The sequence below is a fragment of the Pan troglodytes genome, chromosome 4, assembly GCF_028858775.2.
Source record: "Pan troglodytes isolate AG18354 chromosome 4, NHGRI_mPanTro3-v2.0_pri, whole genome shotgun sequence".
Classification (NCBI taxonomy): Eukaryota; Metazoa; Chordata; class Mammalia; order Primates; family Hominidae; genus Pan; species Pan troglodytes.
In genome coordinates this window covers 59,395,962-59,412,840 of record NC_072402.2, presented here as the reverse complement: position 1 = coordinate 59,412,840, position 16,879 = coordinate 59,395,962, and the positions used below count along the sequence as shown (strand labels likewise).

The 16,879-nt window shown below is 39.3% G+C and overlaps 1 protein-coding gene and 1 long non-coding RNA gene across 11 annotated transcripts in view; one reads left to right on the top strand and one right to left on the bottom strand.

The window, feature by feature from the left end:
- LOC107974739 (uncharacterized) overlaps positions 1 to 16,879 on the top strand; it is a 61,426-nt gene that overhangs the window by 9,245 nt on the left and 35,302 nt on the right. For 3 of the 7 annotated variants that reach the window (XR_008547986.2, XR_008547989.2, XR_008547988.2), the window contains exon 1: positions 13,395 to 13,465. The exons of the other annotated variants lie outside the window; for them this stretch is intronic. This is a non-coding gene — a long non-coding RNA (uncharacterized LOC107974739). Of the gene's footprint in view, positions 1 to 13,394; positions 13,466 to 16,879 lie in introns of those variants that run through there. 7 annotated transcript variants of the gene reach the window in all.
- Positions 13,128 to 16,879, bottom strand: part of DHX29 (DExH-box helicase 29) — a 51,192-nt gene continuing 47,440 nt past the window's right edge. For all 4 annotated transcript variants that reach the window (XR_010156924.1, XM_001147019.5, XM_054684361.2 and 1 more), the window contains 2 exons: positions 16,716 to 16,812; positions 13,128 to 13,408 (listed from right to left, as the gene is read on the bottom strand). Coding sequence is in view for 3 of the 4 variants with exons in the window: in XM_001147019.5 (XP_001147019.3) it covers positions 13,356 to 13,408; positions 16,716 to 16,812 (150 nt within the window). In the remaining variant the exon portion in view is untranslated. The remainder of the gene's footprint in view (positions 13,409 to 16,715; positions 16,813 to 16,879) is intronic.

Sequence of the window (16,879 nt, the reverse complement as noted above, 5' to 3'; positions counted from 1 at the left end):
TACTGTGTGTGTAACATTTAGTGTGTTGCAATTTACTTATGATATGGTCAAGATTTTGTTACACTATCAAACTTGTTTTGGGTATTATGTAGCTTCATTATACCATACACCAGGATATAGGGAGCAGAATCTCATCTGAAGAATGAGGTCATTCTTGGTGTCATTTGCTTGGAGAAAAAGTGAGCTTTCTAGAAAAGGAGCCAGAATAAAGGGAAAGATGGTTGGTAATTTGCAGGAAGGAAATCTCTTTCTTGGATTTGCCACTCCCCTGCATCCCCATACCCTACCCTGGTATTGGGGTATCCAGGAGATTTGCTCTTCATTGTCAATGGTGAGTTTGAAAGTGATAAGCTGCAGATTTTGTGATATTCTCAGAATAGGGAAGTATGACACAAAACCAAGAGACTGTTAAAAAAAAAAAAAAAGATTTAGCTGGGCACAGTGGCTCAGGCCTGTAATTCCAGAACTTTGGGAGGTCAAGGTGGGCAGATCACAAGGTCAAGAGATTGAGACCATCCTGGCTAACACGGTGAAACCCTGTCTCTACTAAAAATACAAAAATTAGCTGGGTGTGGTGGCGCATACCTGTAGTCTCAGCTACTTGGGAGGCTGAGGCAGGAGAATCGCTTGAACCCGGGAGGCGGAGGTTGCAGTGAGCCGAGATCATGCCACTGCACTCCAGCCTGGCAACAGGGTAGGACTCCGTCTCAAAAAAAAAAAAAAAGATTTGTAAATTTGATTATGAAAAGTAAAAAAAAAAAGTCGAAACTAGAAAAATACTTTAACTTATATCACAGATATAGGCATAATTTTCTTTACCTTGATCTTAGCCAAAAGGCCGAGAAGCAATTGACATAATTTTCTTAAGATATAAAAAGCTCTTATAAATCAGTATGAAAAAGTGTGACACTCTAACAGAAAAATGAACAAATTTTGAATAGTTTACAAGAAAAATGTCCTATATGAAAAGATGCTGAAACTCAGAAAAATCCAAACTTTTATCATAATTGATAACAATCCAAACATTTGATAAGAGGATATAGGTTATCAATATGTTGTTGGTTGCAATATAAATTACAACCATTTGGAAGACAATTTGGCAAGATCTGTAAACATTTAAAATGCACCTAGTCTTTAGCTCAGCAGTTCTACTTCTGGATAGTTAGTATACATCAATGCAAAATGACTTTATAAAACTATATTTATTGCAACATCCTTGTTAGAAGTAAAACATTGATTGTCTTCAATAAGAGACATCCAAAAAATAGAATATTATGCAGCCATTGAAAAGAATGAGTCAAATGTTTTTGTACTGATGTGGAATGATTTTCGTGAGGTTTTTGGTTGTTGTTTTGTTTTGTTTTTGGTTTTTTGAGATGAAGTCTCGCCCTGTTGCCCAGGCTGGAGTACAGTGGTGTGATCTCAGTTCACTGCAGCCTCACTGCCTCCTGGCTTCAAGCGGTTCTCCTGTCTTAGGCTCCCGAGTACCTGGGATTGCAGGCATGCACCACTACAACTGACTACTTTTTGTATTTTTAGTCAAGATGGGGTTTTGTCATGTTGGCCAGGCTGGTCTCGAGCTCCTGACCTCAGATGATTCGCCTGCTTCGGCCTCCCAAAATGCCGGGATTACAGGCGTGAACTACCGTGCTGGCCCCAGATTTTCAAAATAGAGGATTGAAATAAAGTAAGGTGCAAAATAGCATGTCTAATATGTTGTCACTTGTATAAAAGATATATATGTATATATGTGTACATGTATATACACATATGCACACATCCTTGCATGTGCATTGAATCTCTCTAGACAGATACACAAGTAACTGGTTACACTGGCTGTCTTTGGAGAGAAGATTTGGCAGACTAGGAGACAGAAATAAGAGGAAGAGGGACTTTTTACTGTGTACCTTCATGTACCTTTTTAATTTTGAGCTGTATGGATATGTCATTTGTTTTAAAAATGACACTGTTCATATGCAGCTGGCTGAAAGTTAGAGAGCAGGGACCCTAGGTGAGGCCTTTAAGGTGGTAATAGCTATTATATATGGACATCAGAAAATAGTGGATGGAATAAAACAGCACCTGGGCACCCCAGGAGCAAAACTGTAACTTTGTATGCGAGACTGTGCTATAGTGTGGATATTTGTCCCTGCCCAAATATCATGTTGAATTGTAATCCCCAGTAATAGAGTTGGGGCCTGGTAGGAGGTGTTTGGATCATGGGGGCAGATCTTTCATGGCTTGGGGTGCTGTCTTTGTGATAGTGAGTTCTCATGAGATCTGGTCTTTTAAAAGTGTGCAGCACCTCCCCCACTCCCACTCTGTCACCTCTCTCTCGCTCGCTCACTCGCTCGCTCCTGCTTTCACCATGTGATGTGCCTGCTCCCCTTTGCCTTCTGCCATGATTGTAAGCTTCCTGAGGCCTCTCTAGAAGATAAGCAGATGCCAGCACCATGCTTCCTGTACAGCCTGCACAACTGTGAGCCGATTAAACCTCATTTCTTTATAAATTATTCTGTCTCCGGTATTTTTTGAAATAGCAATGCAAGAATAGCTTAATATAAGCTGGTTTTCCTTTTTGTTTTGGAACTTGGATTATATCAATGAATAGAACAGACAAACATCTCTGCCTTTGTGGAGCTTATATGGGGTAACGATGCAGGGAAAGATAACCAGTACAGGCTCTGGGGCATTGGGAATGCCAGTGGGCAGGTTGTGGCATTAAATAGGCTAGTCATTGGAAAGGTAACACTTGAGCAGAGACCCCTAAGAAGTGGAGGAGTTGGCCATGTGGACATCTGTGGGTATACTAGCCAGCGAAACTAGCCAGTGCAAAAGCTCTGAGGCATGGGCAGCCCAGGGTGTGGAAGACCAGCAAGGCGGCCAGTGTGGCTGGAGTAGAAGTGAAAAGAGTAGCAGATGAAGTCAGAGAGGCAATAGGGCAGATCCTGTAGATGCTGTTATCATTAACATTTGCTGGGTTCTTTAGCTTATAAAGTTGTACATGATATTTTATTGTAGCTTTGCATCATTATCTCAACCATATGAGATAGGTATGACTATTGTCCTCATTTACAGGTGAGAGAACAAGTTCCGATTAAGGAGCTTGCTTGAAGATGCAGCTAGTAAGTGGAATATTCGGTATTTAAATTCAAGTGTATGATTCCAGTTTGGACATTCACCCCTGTGCTGTTCTGTATTTATTAAATGTGAAGGGAGAACTAAGGAAAGGCTTTGAGTCCGTCCTCAGGCCACTGCTTTGAAAGGAGAGCTTTGCCAAGGGACAGAGCCCCGAGAGGAAGGAGAAGCCAACAGGGACAGAGCTGGTTGCACTTTCTTGTGACAAATCTGGGAGGCTCTGAGATATGTTATAGCAAGACAGGCAGAATCCCCTTGCCCAAGTATGTGCTGGCAGGTAAAAATTGAGCTAGACTTGGGCATAGAGTAAAGGAAGCAAGGCTTTAAGGCCAAAGAAAGCATAAAGCTATCTGGAGTGAGACGACCACAGAGTGCCATCTAATTTCCATGAACCAGCCACCTTTTAGGTGGTGATCACATAAGGAAGTGACAGTTTACTTCACTTTTCAGAGAGAGCTCTGGTGCTGAATAGATGAGTTTAAATTGGCCAAAGAGTGCAAATTCTTATATCTGGCAGTCTTGCTGGGAGTGAAGAGAAGATCTCTGAAACCAGGCTGGCCTCAGGAGTGAGAGAAGTTTGTGCCGTTGTTCTTGAACCATGGCTATTAGCCTGTTGAAAAATACAGCTTATCTTTCCACCTTCCATTTCTGGTACAAATATATATTTTACATGAAGTAGAAGATCTAAGATATAACATGAAAGGAAGCTCTTAAAAATTTCTCTGGTTACTAGAATGTAACTGTACTTGGACACTATAGTTGTCTATCTCTGTTCCTCCACAACCAATATTTAATGAGTACCTGCTAAGTACCAGGCATCGCTCTAGGTTTGCAGCAGTGGATAAGACACACAAGGCCCCTGCTTGCATAGAGCTGGGAGTGGATAGGCTGAAAATAAAAAAGTGAGCCATATCAGACAGGAATACATTCTTAAAATAGATTTAAAAGTGTGGTGGCCTAGAGTGTGAATGGGTATCTACTTTAAATTGCATAGCCAGGGATGCCTCTTTGAAGAAGTTCTTGTGTGTTGCTAGTGTTTGCAAGTCCACATGTCAGTTTTTTTTCTTTTAATGTTGTGCAAATCTATTCCCTAAGTGAGATTTCTCATAATGTTGAGAATATGTTTTTGTTTGGGGAGCAACATTTTCTGGTGGGCAGGAATACTACAAATATTTAGATACTGATACTTAAATCCTCTAAAAATAATTACTTCAAGGTAACCTGCAAAGGAGTAGTAGTGGGAAGTGGGCTTACTGTATACAATGAATATCCCAACTAAATGCAAGCTAAAGCTAATGCATCTCTGTGTTGTTGTTATTGATAATATTTATGATGATTTTAAATAATGAGCATCCAGAGATGTTCAAGGAGAAAGAACTCCTTATACCCAGGGGGGCATCATATATTAACATAACCTCAGCAGATCTATCCTGTCTTTTATTTCTCTACCACACAGAAAACAAAGAGGGCAGCAATTAGTATCTTCAGACTATGGTAAGATAAACTCCTGTTCCAAATGTAAAGCAAAGCCGTCCTATTGAAAAGCAACAAAAAGGAAGGCTGAAGGGCAGCACACAATGTGTAATGTGCCTACTTGGATGTCAAATCATAGGGTACAGATCAAAACAGAGCAGCTGTTGAGGGCTGCCTCGTCATATGCTGCTTAGAGTTTATGAGAAAAGGCATCAAGGGCCTGCAGTTAACAAAAGCACTCAGCGTGTGGCAGATTGGGCCGCTCTGTTGAGAGGTAGGATTTGGTCTATAGTTTGTTCAACTATACAGATTTGAAATAAATGGATGGATGGAGTGGCTAGGCTTTCTTTTCCTGTGGAAGATCTGGATGTTAAAGGTATATCATTCAGGAAAAATATTTCCCAGTACCTTCAGAGTGACTGAAAAATTCCTAACCTGCATTTCCATATTATTATCATATCTGCTGTTTCTGTATCAGCTTGCTGGAATACACATATGAACCATTTAGGGAACTCTATTCTGTCCTGTTGGTCTATATGTCTGTCTTTATGCCATACCATACTGTTTTGATTAATGTAGCTTTGTAATATGTATGAAATCAGGAAGTGTGAAGTCACTAGCTTTATTGTTGTTTCTCAAGATTATTTTGGCAATCAGTCTTTTGTGGTTCCATATACATTTTAGAATTGTTTTTTTCTATTTCTGTAAAAAATGCCATTTGGATTTTGATAGGGATTGCATAGAGTCTATAGACTGCTTTGGGTCATATGGACAATATTCAGTCTTCTAATCTGTGAACATTTCTGTTTATTTGTGTCTTTAATTTCTTTCAGCAATATTTTGCAGTTTTCAATGATAACTCTTTCTCCTCCCTTGTTTAAGTTTATTCTTAAGTATTTTACTCTTTTTGATGCTATTATAAATGGGATTGCTTTCTTAATTTCCTTTGTGGATTGTTAGTGTGTACAAACAACTAATTTTTGTATGTTGGTTTCATATGCTGGAACTTTGTTGAATGTATTATTTCTAACAGTTTTTGTGGAATCATTAAAGTTTTCTACATATAAGATCGTGTCATCTGTCATCTGTGAACAGAGTTTTACTTCTTCCTTTTAAATTTAGATGCCTTTTTTCTTTTTCTTGCCTAATTGCTTTAGCCAGTACTCCAGTACTATGTTGAATAGCATGGCAAGAGTGGGTATCCTTGTCTTGGTCCTATTTTTACAAAAAAAGTTTTTAGTTTTTCATCAATGAGTGTGATGTTACCTGTGGGATTTTCATATATTATTTTTATTATATTGATGTAATTTCCTTCTATTCCTAGTTTGCCATTTTTAAATAGGATTGTCTTTTTATTATTGAGTTGTAAGAATTCTTTATATCTTCTGTATACAAGTCCTATATCAGGCATATGATTTGCAAGTATTTTCTCCTGTTTTGTGGGGTTGTCTTTTCACTTTCTTTCTTTCTTTCTTTTTTTTTTTTTTTGAGACAGAGTCTTGCTCTGTTGCCCAGGCTGGAGTGCAGTGGTGCAATCGTGGCTCACTGCAACCTCTGCCTCCTGGGTTCAGACAATTCCCATGCCTCAGCCTCCCAAGTAGCTGGGACTACAGGTGCATACCACTATGACTGGCTAATTTTTGTATTTTTAGTAGAGATGGGGTTTCAGCATGTTGCCCAGGCTAGTCTCGAACTCCTGACCTCAGGTGATCCACCTGCCTCAGCCTCCCAAAGTGCTGGAATTGTCAGAGGCATGTGAACCACAGCAACTCCATAATGAATGGGTAAAATGAGGCTGAAACCTACTGGGCTGCATTCCCAGATTGTTAAGGCATTCTAAGTCACAGACTGAAATAGGAGGTTGGCATAAGATACAGGTCATAAAGACCTTGTTGATAAAACAGGTTGCAGTAAAGAAGCCGGTTAAAACCCACCAAAACAAAGATGGCAATGAGAGTGACCTCTGGTCATCCTCACTGCTACACTCCCACCAGCACCATGACAGTTTACAAATGCCATGGCAACATCAGGAAGTTACCCTATATGGTCTAAAAAGGGGAGGCATGAATAATCCACCCCTTGTTTAGCATATCATCAAGAAATAACCATAAAAATGGGCAACCAGCAGCCCTCGGGGCTCCTCTGTCTATGGAGTAGCCATTCTTTTATTCCTTTACTTTCCTAATAAACTTGCTTTCACTTTACGCTATGGACCTGCCCTAAATTGTTTTTTGCGTGAGATCCAAGAACCCTCTCTTGGGGGTCTGGATCAGGACCCCTTTCCTGTAATAGAATTACGGATGTGAGCCACCGTGCCCGGCCCCTTTTCACTTTCTTGATGGTGTCCTTTGAAGAACAAGTATTTTTATTATATTAATAATTAAATTGTCTCCAGCTTTATTGAGGTATAACTGACAAATAAAAATTATATTTATTCAAGGTGTACAAAGTGATATGATCTATGTTTACACTATATAATGATTACCACAATCAGAGTAATTCATCGTTTGCCACACAGTTAACATCTTTCATGTATGTGAGATGAGAATACTTAAGATTGCTCTCTCAGCAAATTTCAGGTAAACAATATATTGTTATTAACTATAGTCACCATGCTGTATACTAAATCCCCAGAACGTATTCATTTTATAACTAGAAGTTTGTACCTTTTGATCAATATTTCCCTATTTCCTCTACCTCCTGGAAACTGTTCAACTCTGCCTATGTGAGTTTGACTTTCTTAGATTCCACATATAAATGGGATCCTTCAGTATTGGACAATTATTTTTAATTTTGATGAAGTACCTTTTTTTTTCTTTTGTTTCTGGTGCTTTTGGTGTCACATCTAAGAAATCACTACTTAATCCAAGGTCCTAAAGATTTACTCCTATATTTTCTTCTAAGAGTATTGTAGTTTTAGTTTTTACACTTAGCTCTTTTTTGTTTGTTTTCGATGTAGTTGTTGTTTGTTTGTTTTTTTGAGACAAGGTCTCACTTTGTCACCCAGGCTGGAGTGCAGTGGCGTGATCTCTGCTCATTGCAACTTCAACTTCCCAGGGTCAAGTGATCCTCCCACCTCAGCCCCCCAAGTGGCTGGGACAACAGGTGTGCAGCAACACACCCTGCTAATTTTTGCACTTTTTTGTAGAGATGGGATTTCATCCTGTTGCCCAGGCTGGTCTCAAACTTATGGGCTGAAGCAATCCACCTGCCTTGGCTTCCCAAAGTGCTGGGATTACAGGCATGAGCCACCACGTTCAGCCTACACTTAGCTCTATAGTCCACTTTAATTTCTGTACATGGCATGAGGTAAGGGCCCAAATTCATTCCTTTGGATGTAGCTATCCAGTGGTTATCCATAGCTATCCATGGTATCCACCATTTGTTGAAAAGATTATTGCACCATTGACACCCTTGTTGAAAATTAGCAAACCATAGACACATGGGTTTGTGTCTGAACTTTTAATTCTATCTACCAGTGCTCCTCAATTTACAATGGGGTTATGTCCTGATAAAGGTATCATCAATTGAAAATACTGTAATCATACTGCATATCACTAGCCTGGGAAAATATGAAAACAAAATTTGAAGTACAGTTTTTACTGAATGCATTTCACTTTCACGTCATTGTGAAGTCAAAAGATTTCAAGTCAAACCATCTTAAGTCAGAGACTGTATATGTCTATCCTTATGCCAATATTTTACACCCCCCAAATACTTTTTTTTTTTTTGAGACGGTGTCTCAATGTCATCCATACTGGAGTGCAGAGCAGCATGATCTCAGCTTCTTGCAATCTCTGCCACCCTGGCTCAAGTGGTCCTCCCACCTCAGCCTCCTGAATAGATGGGACCACAGGTGTGTACCACCACACCCAGCTACTTTTTTCTATTTTTGGTGGAGACAGGGTTTTGCCATGTTGCTCAAGCTGGTCTTGAACTCCTAAGTTCAAGTGATCCTCCCACTTCAGCCTCTCAAAGTATTAGGATTATAGCCATGAGCCACCACACTGGCTCCCAAATACTTTTTGGCCATATTTCAAGATGGCAATTTGGAGGGGCTGCACACTACAGGTAATTGCTCTGAAAAACTGTCATTTTATGGGGGAGATTTGCATCTGTAGAGGAAATCTATATTAGTGAAGTAAACCCCAGATGCAAACAGGCTCTCTCTGAGGCCCCTCCTTATCTGCCTTATCTAGATCTAGGAAAGATTACCTCACAGGAAAAGGAGACTAAAAATCTGACACTTTTAAAGGTCTGACAAAAATGTTACCATGGGCTACCCTCTATTCTTTCTGAGGGCTGCTACCCTTGAGACTTCATCTACATACAAGATGTAGCCTTTGCTCCCCATGCTTTTCCTTTCCTCTCCCTCCCATAACCTGTCTTGCCACATTCTAAGCCTCTATTCTTTTATACTATATAAACTTCATCTGGCCCCCCTCCTCTGAGCCTCATATTTTGTATAGCTCCCATGTTTATGCACATTAATACATTTTTATGCCTTTTTTCCCTGTTAATCTGTCTATAGTCAGTTTATTTTATAGAGAAATTATAGAACTTTCAGAAGGATGGAGGGAAGAAAATTCCCTTTACCCCACAGCAGTAGACTGCTTAGGTTATTTTTGAATGACCTTTTCATTTATTCCCCGTTAGCTGAGTGACCTTTAGCATCGGTTTTCTCGTTTGTAAATTGAAAATATATTACCATCTTGTTGTGAGGACTGAACAAGAATATAGTAAAGCTCTTAGTTCAGTGCTTATCATATAATGCTCAATTTAAAAACTGGAAATATACTTTCCCTTGGTAATACTCCCTTTCCTTCCCACTAATCCTCTCCAGTGAAGACTTTTCGTCTACTTCTTTTTTCTTTTAGACGGAGTCTTGCTCTGTCACCAGGCTGGAGTGCAGTGGCGCAATCTTGGCTCACTCCAATCTCCACCTCCCGGGTTCAAGAGATTCTCCTGCTTCAGCCTCCCGAGTAGCTGGGATTACAGGTGCCTGCCACCATGCCCAACTCACTTTTGTATTTTTAGTAGAGATGGGATTTCACCATATTGGCCAGGCTGGTCTCAAACTCCTGACCTCAGGTGATCCACCCGCCTCGGCCTCCCAAAGTGCTGGGATTACAGGTGTGAGCCACTGCACTCAGCCGACTCTTCATCTACTTCTAAATGTCTCATGCATAAGAACGGATTTCATGAAAACAGGCAGGCATATTCCTGAACTACCACCAGGACTCAACAACTTATCTGAAGAGTGTGATTTTCTCATATGACACTTGATTTTTCTTACCACTGTATGTTAAGATCGAGGGCACCCGCCTCCTTTTCCTAGTGACTGTAGCACCTGGCCTGGTCTTCTCCATCCTTTTCCTGCATCCACACTGATGAACAAATATGCTGTTCATCCTGTCCCTACTTTAAATTCTCCCCACATCCATTTTGCTATCCATCAGCAGGGAAACCCTTTAGGTTTATTTATTATTGAAACAATTACATCTCAAGATTTTAAATTCTGAAATTCTCTCCTCTAACTGGCCTCCCTACCATTGACTTATTCATAATGAATTTGGGATTAGATTCTGACGTCTCCATTTTCCTGGTCCATGGCCTCTGATCTGGCCCCATTTGCCTCTAAATAAGCGATTTCAGTCACCCATTTCAATGACACAGTCTATTTCATTCTAAGATCCCATAGTCACTTCAATGCAAAAAACCCCAGAAACCAAAAAATCCTATCCACTGTCAACTTTATCAGCTTATCCGAAGCCAGTAAGCATTGCTGGGGAAAACCAAAAAGCCTTTCCAAGTTGATCCCTATGTTATTCTGTTTTAGTTCTTTGTTGAGCCCTCTCTGATGTTAATATTATCCTCACTTTATGCTGGTTATTTCTATTTTTGCCTGCAAATCAGTGAGGGTCTTCAACCTTTTGTGAATATATGCATATTCAACCTATTATGCATTCTGTTCCTTTATAACATCCATAAAGAATATTCTATTTGCTGCCCCACCTTTTCATTTTTATTCACTCCCTAAAATTATGACTTGTACTCATGCAGAAAAGAGTTAACATAGCAAGCCAGAGGTCTTTAGAAGAGACTGCTTGTAGGGCTGGCCCTTGGCTGGAGCCTGGGAACTTGACTTGTGAAAAGTCCTCTGCTTTTTGTTAACACTGTTTTGCCTGCTAGAACACTTAAATGCCTGCTTTCCTTCTGGGAGCCTGGGATTTTGTTATGCCTGGTCTTTGTGCTTGTATGACCTGCCCCTAATAAAAGTCCTTGCACTCTGATTCTGTAGTAGGTTTCTCTGGGCAGAAACTGCATAGCACATAGGAAGCCTGTGTATAGATTTCTCCAGACTCCATGTGATGTGTCTTTTCCCCTTGCTGATTCCATTGTATATCCTTTCTCTACAAAATCAACTGTAGCCTCTGAGTCTTGCAAGTCCTTCTGGTGTATCATTGAATGTGCATGTAGTTGTGGGACTTCTGAGAGTCCTTCCTTGCCACCCTCCATTCAAACTGATCTCAAAAGGTTGATGTATTCATTAAACCTTGGTAATCTTTCCCTACTCTGTAACATCTGTTGACAATACTTTTGCTTTCAAAAATCTTCTTCCTTGGCATTAAGATAGCCCTACTCTGATTCTCCTTATCCTTCACTCATTCAGCATTTATTGAATGCCTATATATGCAAGGCATTGTGTTAGGTATGTATCAGCGAAACAGTCCTGGTGCAGCATATGTTCTAGTAAGAAGAAGATGAAAAGCAAATGGTACAAGCTGAGAAAAGTACCGTGTTATGAGTAAAAGGGGATATGCACTTCAGTAGGGTGGCCTGTGCGGAGGGCTTTAGAGCAGGAAAGTCTGCTTGGCAAAGAACTGGAAGCAATGTATTATGGCAGAGAACGCCATGTGTAAATGCTCAGAAAAACCGCTTGGCATCTTCTAGCAACTGAAAAGGAGCCTAGTGTGGCTGGAGCACCATGAGACGAAAGAGTGAAGATGAGACTGGAGGATAGCAAGGTCCAGATCAGTTAGAGAGCTTTGGAGGTCATGTTTAGAACTTTAAATTTTAAGAGCAATGGGAAGCCAGGTGACACAGATACCCTTTAAAAATATTCTTTTTCGGATTAGAGGTATAAAAAGGAGGAGAAAGCCTAGTTCAGAGATTACTGCAGTGGTGTAAGTGAAAGATAATGGTGACCTGGGTCTGAGTGACGGCTGAGAAGATGAAAGACGAAAGGGACTTTGATCTTCTTACCCCTTTGCTGATTACCTCAACTCCCACATCTTTAATTATCATCTCTGTGTATAAGACTCTAACCCTATGACCTTACCTTATGTGAGTCACTGTTTCACATTTCAAAGGAATAATGATTACATTTCAGAAATCTAAATAGTACTGGAGCCATAATGCTTCTGTTACTATCAGTGTGATCTCGGACATGCTATTTCACTTCTCTGTGCCTCAGTTTCCTCATTTGTAAAATACAAATAGTAGGTTAATACAGTACCTACCTCGTAGGTTGTCTGTAAATGAGTTAACAGACAAAACAATTTGGAGTGAGTACTAGCCTCCATGTGTCCCAAGAGGAACTGCCTTCAACACCCAATCTAGCTCTTTCTCCTGACATACCCATTTTTATTAATGGCACTAGAGATTTCAAACCATGGTCACATTTGACTCCTTGCTCTAAATTCCCTTGCCACACTGCAAGTAGAAACCTAAAATTAGAGATTGCTACTAAGTATTGTTTTTACTTCCATTTGCATATAAGGTAAAAGTTACGGTTTAATTTGTTCATCAAAAAATATTAAAATTATATACCTGTTATGAGAGCCAAGCAGTTATACTAGGTTCCTATTAAATTCTAATCTTTTGATCTTCAGATGCAATTTCTGCCTTTTGATCTAAAAGAGACTATATTTGAAGTTTATCAAAAATCTATTGATAAGAAATGAAGAGAAATCCCTCTAAGTAATAAAAATGGAATTTCAAAAGATTGTTAGTAACCAAAACAAATAGGACCAATGAAAAATACCTACGCATACTTTACTATCTCAAAGTTACTGACCTTACCAGTTCAATCGCGTATATAAAAAGGGTTCAGGGGCAGGGATATCACAGCGGTAGCCTGAGGAAAACAGTGCAAGCTATCCATCCCAAGGCTGACAGGAGTATTAGTCAATCTTGCCTGTCTTCCAGAACTACATGTTTATGCTTTTTGAATGTTACTGAAATAGGTGGCATCTATTAATAGTGCATTTATTTAGGTTCTGAAATTGACTATCAAATATTAAATAACTGACTTCTGAAGTTGTTCCTTTTCATGGAAATTTAATTATAATTGGTTTTGGAGATTATTTTCCCTTCTGGGTCTATAGGGTTTAAATTCTGCAGACATCAAGGACTGACAGGGGATGAGGCAGCTACACAGGGAATCACAACATTAAGCTACAGATACCACAGACATAGGCCTTGCCCTTATTAACACAACGATGAGCAAAACATGCATAATACCAAAGAATTTATTGTAAATGTAGTGGCAAATACATTCAGAATAATCATAGAAAATTATACATGTTTAAAGTATGTGCTTTTTTCCCGCCACCTTTAAGTTAATGGCTAGTACCAACATTTTAAGTAATGAAATACTTAATGTGATGACCCATTTTCAGATAATTTCATGACTGTATCTTCATCTTAATTTTTAAAGCAGTTGACCATGAATTTCAGTTTCAGTTATTCTCTGTTTTTATCAATTCCGTAATGATCTGCAGAATCCTGTCATCTGAGTGGAAGAAAAAAAAAAGCCACGAATAAATGCAACATTGTCTAATTTTCCAAGGTATGCACATGTAAATAAGAGGTATATGTCACTAAAAATTTTTACATTAGAATACAGAATTAACACCAGTAATAAAACTAGAGACACCTATAAAATATTTTTTGCCCTACATAGATCTTATTGCTGTAGGTTATGCCATACCTAGTTTGACAAAAGTTAACATTTTGAAAACAGATAACATTTGTATAGGCTAAACCCCAAAGAGATAATATGATGTGAAATGTTACTTCTTTATAAGGAATTATAAATTTTATTCTATAAAAATTCCTTGAAGAAAGTAAGTTTCTCAACTTTTTCACTTGGCTGCAATATACTGAAGGCTCTACTGACTCTTCAGTGTTCTTCAGAGTATGGCAGAATTTCCAAAGTATGAGCAAGGAAGAAAGAACTGTTACCAGTTTCTCCATGTTTAGTCCAAAGGAAACAAAAAATTCTAACAGGGAAGCGCTCTTGGAGAGGTGTCAATGGGGAAGTGACAGACCTCTCTACACAACAAAGGAATCAAATACCAATTAATTTGACAAACAGAGCAACAGAGGCTGCATTATTTGCTAAAGGGGTTTTGTTAACAACTGCTTCTACTTAATAGTTAACTCTGAAATTGTGACTTCCTAAGAACCTCACAACCACTCTTTAGAAAGTTACAATTATCAGGGCTGCAAAACTGAAATTCTACATTTACGTTAGATACTCAGAGAATGCTGTCGCTTTCAATGGTTGCAATGGTTACAGTGGCATTAGAAACAACAACAAAAAAGTGGGAGGGAGGGGAAAAAGAGAGGTCACTTGTTTGAAGTTGGAACAATGGCAGGTCTAGAAAGAACGTTTTTCTTTTTTATTTTTTAAGAGATGGAGTCTCACTCTCGCCTAGGCTGTAGTGCAGTGGTGTGATCACAGCTCACTGCAGCTCTGAACTCCTGGGCTCAAGCAATCTTCCCATCTCAGCCCTCTGAGTAGCTGGGATTACAGGCGCAAGCCACCATACCTGGCTCCAAGAACCATGATTTTTAAATTGAGGAAGAGAGAGTAAAAGAAAGTACAAGAGTAAGTTCAGTTACTGTTTTTCAAATGTTTGGCATTCTACCAACTTTTTGTTATAAATCCAAGAGAGAGCACTAACATACCTCTTCCTTCCTCCCGAGTCAAACGTATATACTACACCCAACTTGGTAAGTTCTGCTCTCTCTCTTATGGCAAAGGGAAACACTGATATCATTTCAAAAAATCATTTTGCTTAATTAAAAGCTGAGGTTCAACCTATACTTTATAAAATGTAATTCCTTCTAATGCCAAAGTTGTAATGCACAAAGCTCCCTGAGAAAAGAGCCCACGTCTTAATATGTTAAGACTTGATCTGTTTCCAGCAGTATAGGAAAATTAATACATTTTAATGCTTATGCATTCATATTTAGTTATACAAATAAACACAGAGTATGAGGCTTCAGGGTAGTAGAACTAGATCAGTAGCTCCCCCAACTTGCCTGTGACTGTTGAGAATAAACTGGGGATACTTTGTTCAGTACAATCATACTGAAGTCACTGATCAATTCTTAACATTAAAAGGACAACCAAATTTAAGTGCTTCCTGGTGTGATGCAGTGGGGAGAATACAGCACCAACTAGAAAGTATTATTTTCCTCAAAACTTATTCTAATCATACCTCCAAATATAACTACCAGTTTATAGGAAATACATGAACATGTTAAAGCATGAGTATGTAACTAACCAAATCCTAAATGTGGGACATTCTACCAGAAAAACAACTCAGTTTATTAAAAATAATTAACTGCATTTAAAAACGGGATAGCCTTAGAGGGGAAATGTTACAGAATAAAATATTTAAAAAATAATATAGCCACAGGCCTCACCCATAGAGATCAGTATGTCTGGGGTAGGTCTTTGGACCTTGTATTCTTTGCAACTGCCAGGATGATTTTGATGATTTGGCAAGTTTGAGAAACACTGCACTGGGCAAACTGCAAACTCAGGTGTCCATTTCAGATTTCTCTCTTATTTTTTGATGTGGGGTCTTGCTCTGTCACCCAGACTGGAGTGCGGATACTCGCCTCAGCCTCCCAAGTAGCTGAGACAACAGGTACAAGCCACCAGGCCCGGCTAATTTTTTTTAATTGTTTGTAGAGATGGCATCTCCCTATGTTACCGAGGCTAGTCTTGAACTCCTGGCCTCAAGCGATCCTCCTGCCTCAGCCTTCCAAAGTGGTGGGATTACAGGCAGGTGTCACCATGCCCGGCTCATTTCAGATTTCTGTTGAAGGATAATGTGTTTATTTTATACAGAGAAATAGCTCTGCATTTGAAAGAAACACATGGTGGAAAAACCATGCTGAAATAAACCTAACAGAAAGTCCCTAAATCATACAAACACACACAAATACATATATAGGTATGTGTATATATACATATATTTCTTAGAGACAGAATCTCTCTATGTTGTCTAGGCTGGACTTTAACTCCTGGGCTCAAGCAATCTTCCCACCTCAGCCTTCTGGGTAGCTAGGACTACAGGCATATGACACCATGTTTGGCTTATTATTTTTTTTTAAATAATAGCTATGTTACCAGTTTACTAAAATGCTAATAAGTAACAAAGTTTACTATGCTCAGTTTTATTAACCTTTTTTTCTATGAAATGGCTAGAAGTTTAGAAATGAAGTTTAAAAGAGACAGGAGTAAACTAAACCTTAAGAGGATAATTAGGCTGTGAATAATCACTAATTGAGTTTGATGGAATTCAGCATAAAGTAGATGGGATTTTTTACGACTTCAGTGTGCTTTAGTATACTCCAATGTTACAAAAAAAAATTTCTAGAATATTTCAGATTTTCTCTTACAAAGTTTCTTTTTTTCTTTTTTGAGATGGAGTTTCGCTCTTGTCGCCCAGGCTGGAGTGCAATCATGTGATCTCGGCGCTCACTGCAACCTACGCCTCTCAGGTTCAAGTGATTCTTGTGCCTCAGACTCCCGAGTAGCTGGGATTACAGGTGCCCGCCACCATGCCCAGCTAATTTTGTATTTTTAGTAGAGACAGGGTTTCACCATGTTGGCCAGGCTGGTCTCGAACTCCTGACCTCAGGTGATCTGCCTACCTTGGCCTCCCAAAAGTGCTGGGATTATGGGCGTGAGCCACCGTGCCTGGCCTCTTACAAAGTTTTTCCACACATTAATACATAGGTATGTGTACACATACACATATGTGTATATGGTCTTTCACTTATAAGCAAACACTTACTTTCAAGGGACATCTTTGGATTTTCAAGCTTTTTTCTTAAAACTGAATCAATGAGAACTCTCAGCTGCTTGAAAATGACAGCTATCTTTACAGGGGCCTGTTAAGAGGAGTTGAAAAAATGGACAAAGTCAATCCAGGGGAGTGTGAATGTGTTTAAGTAAATC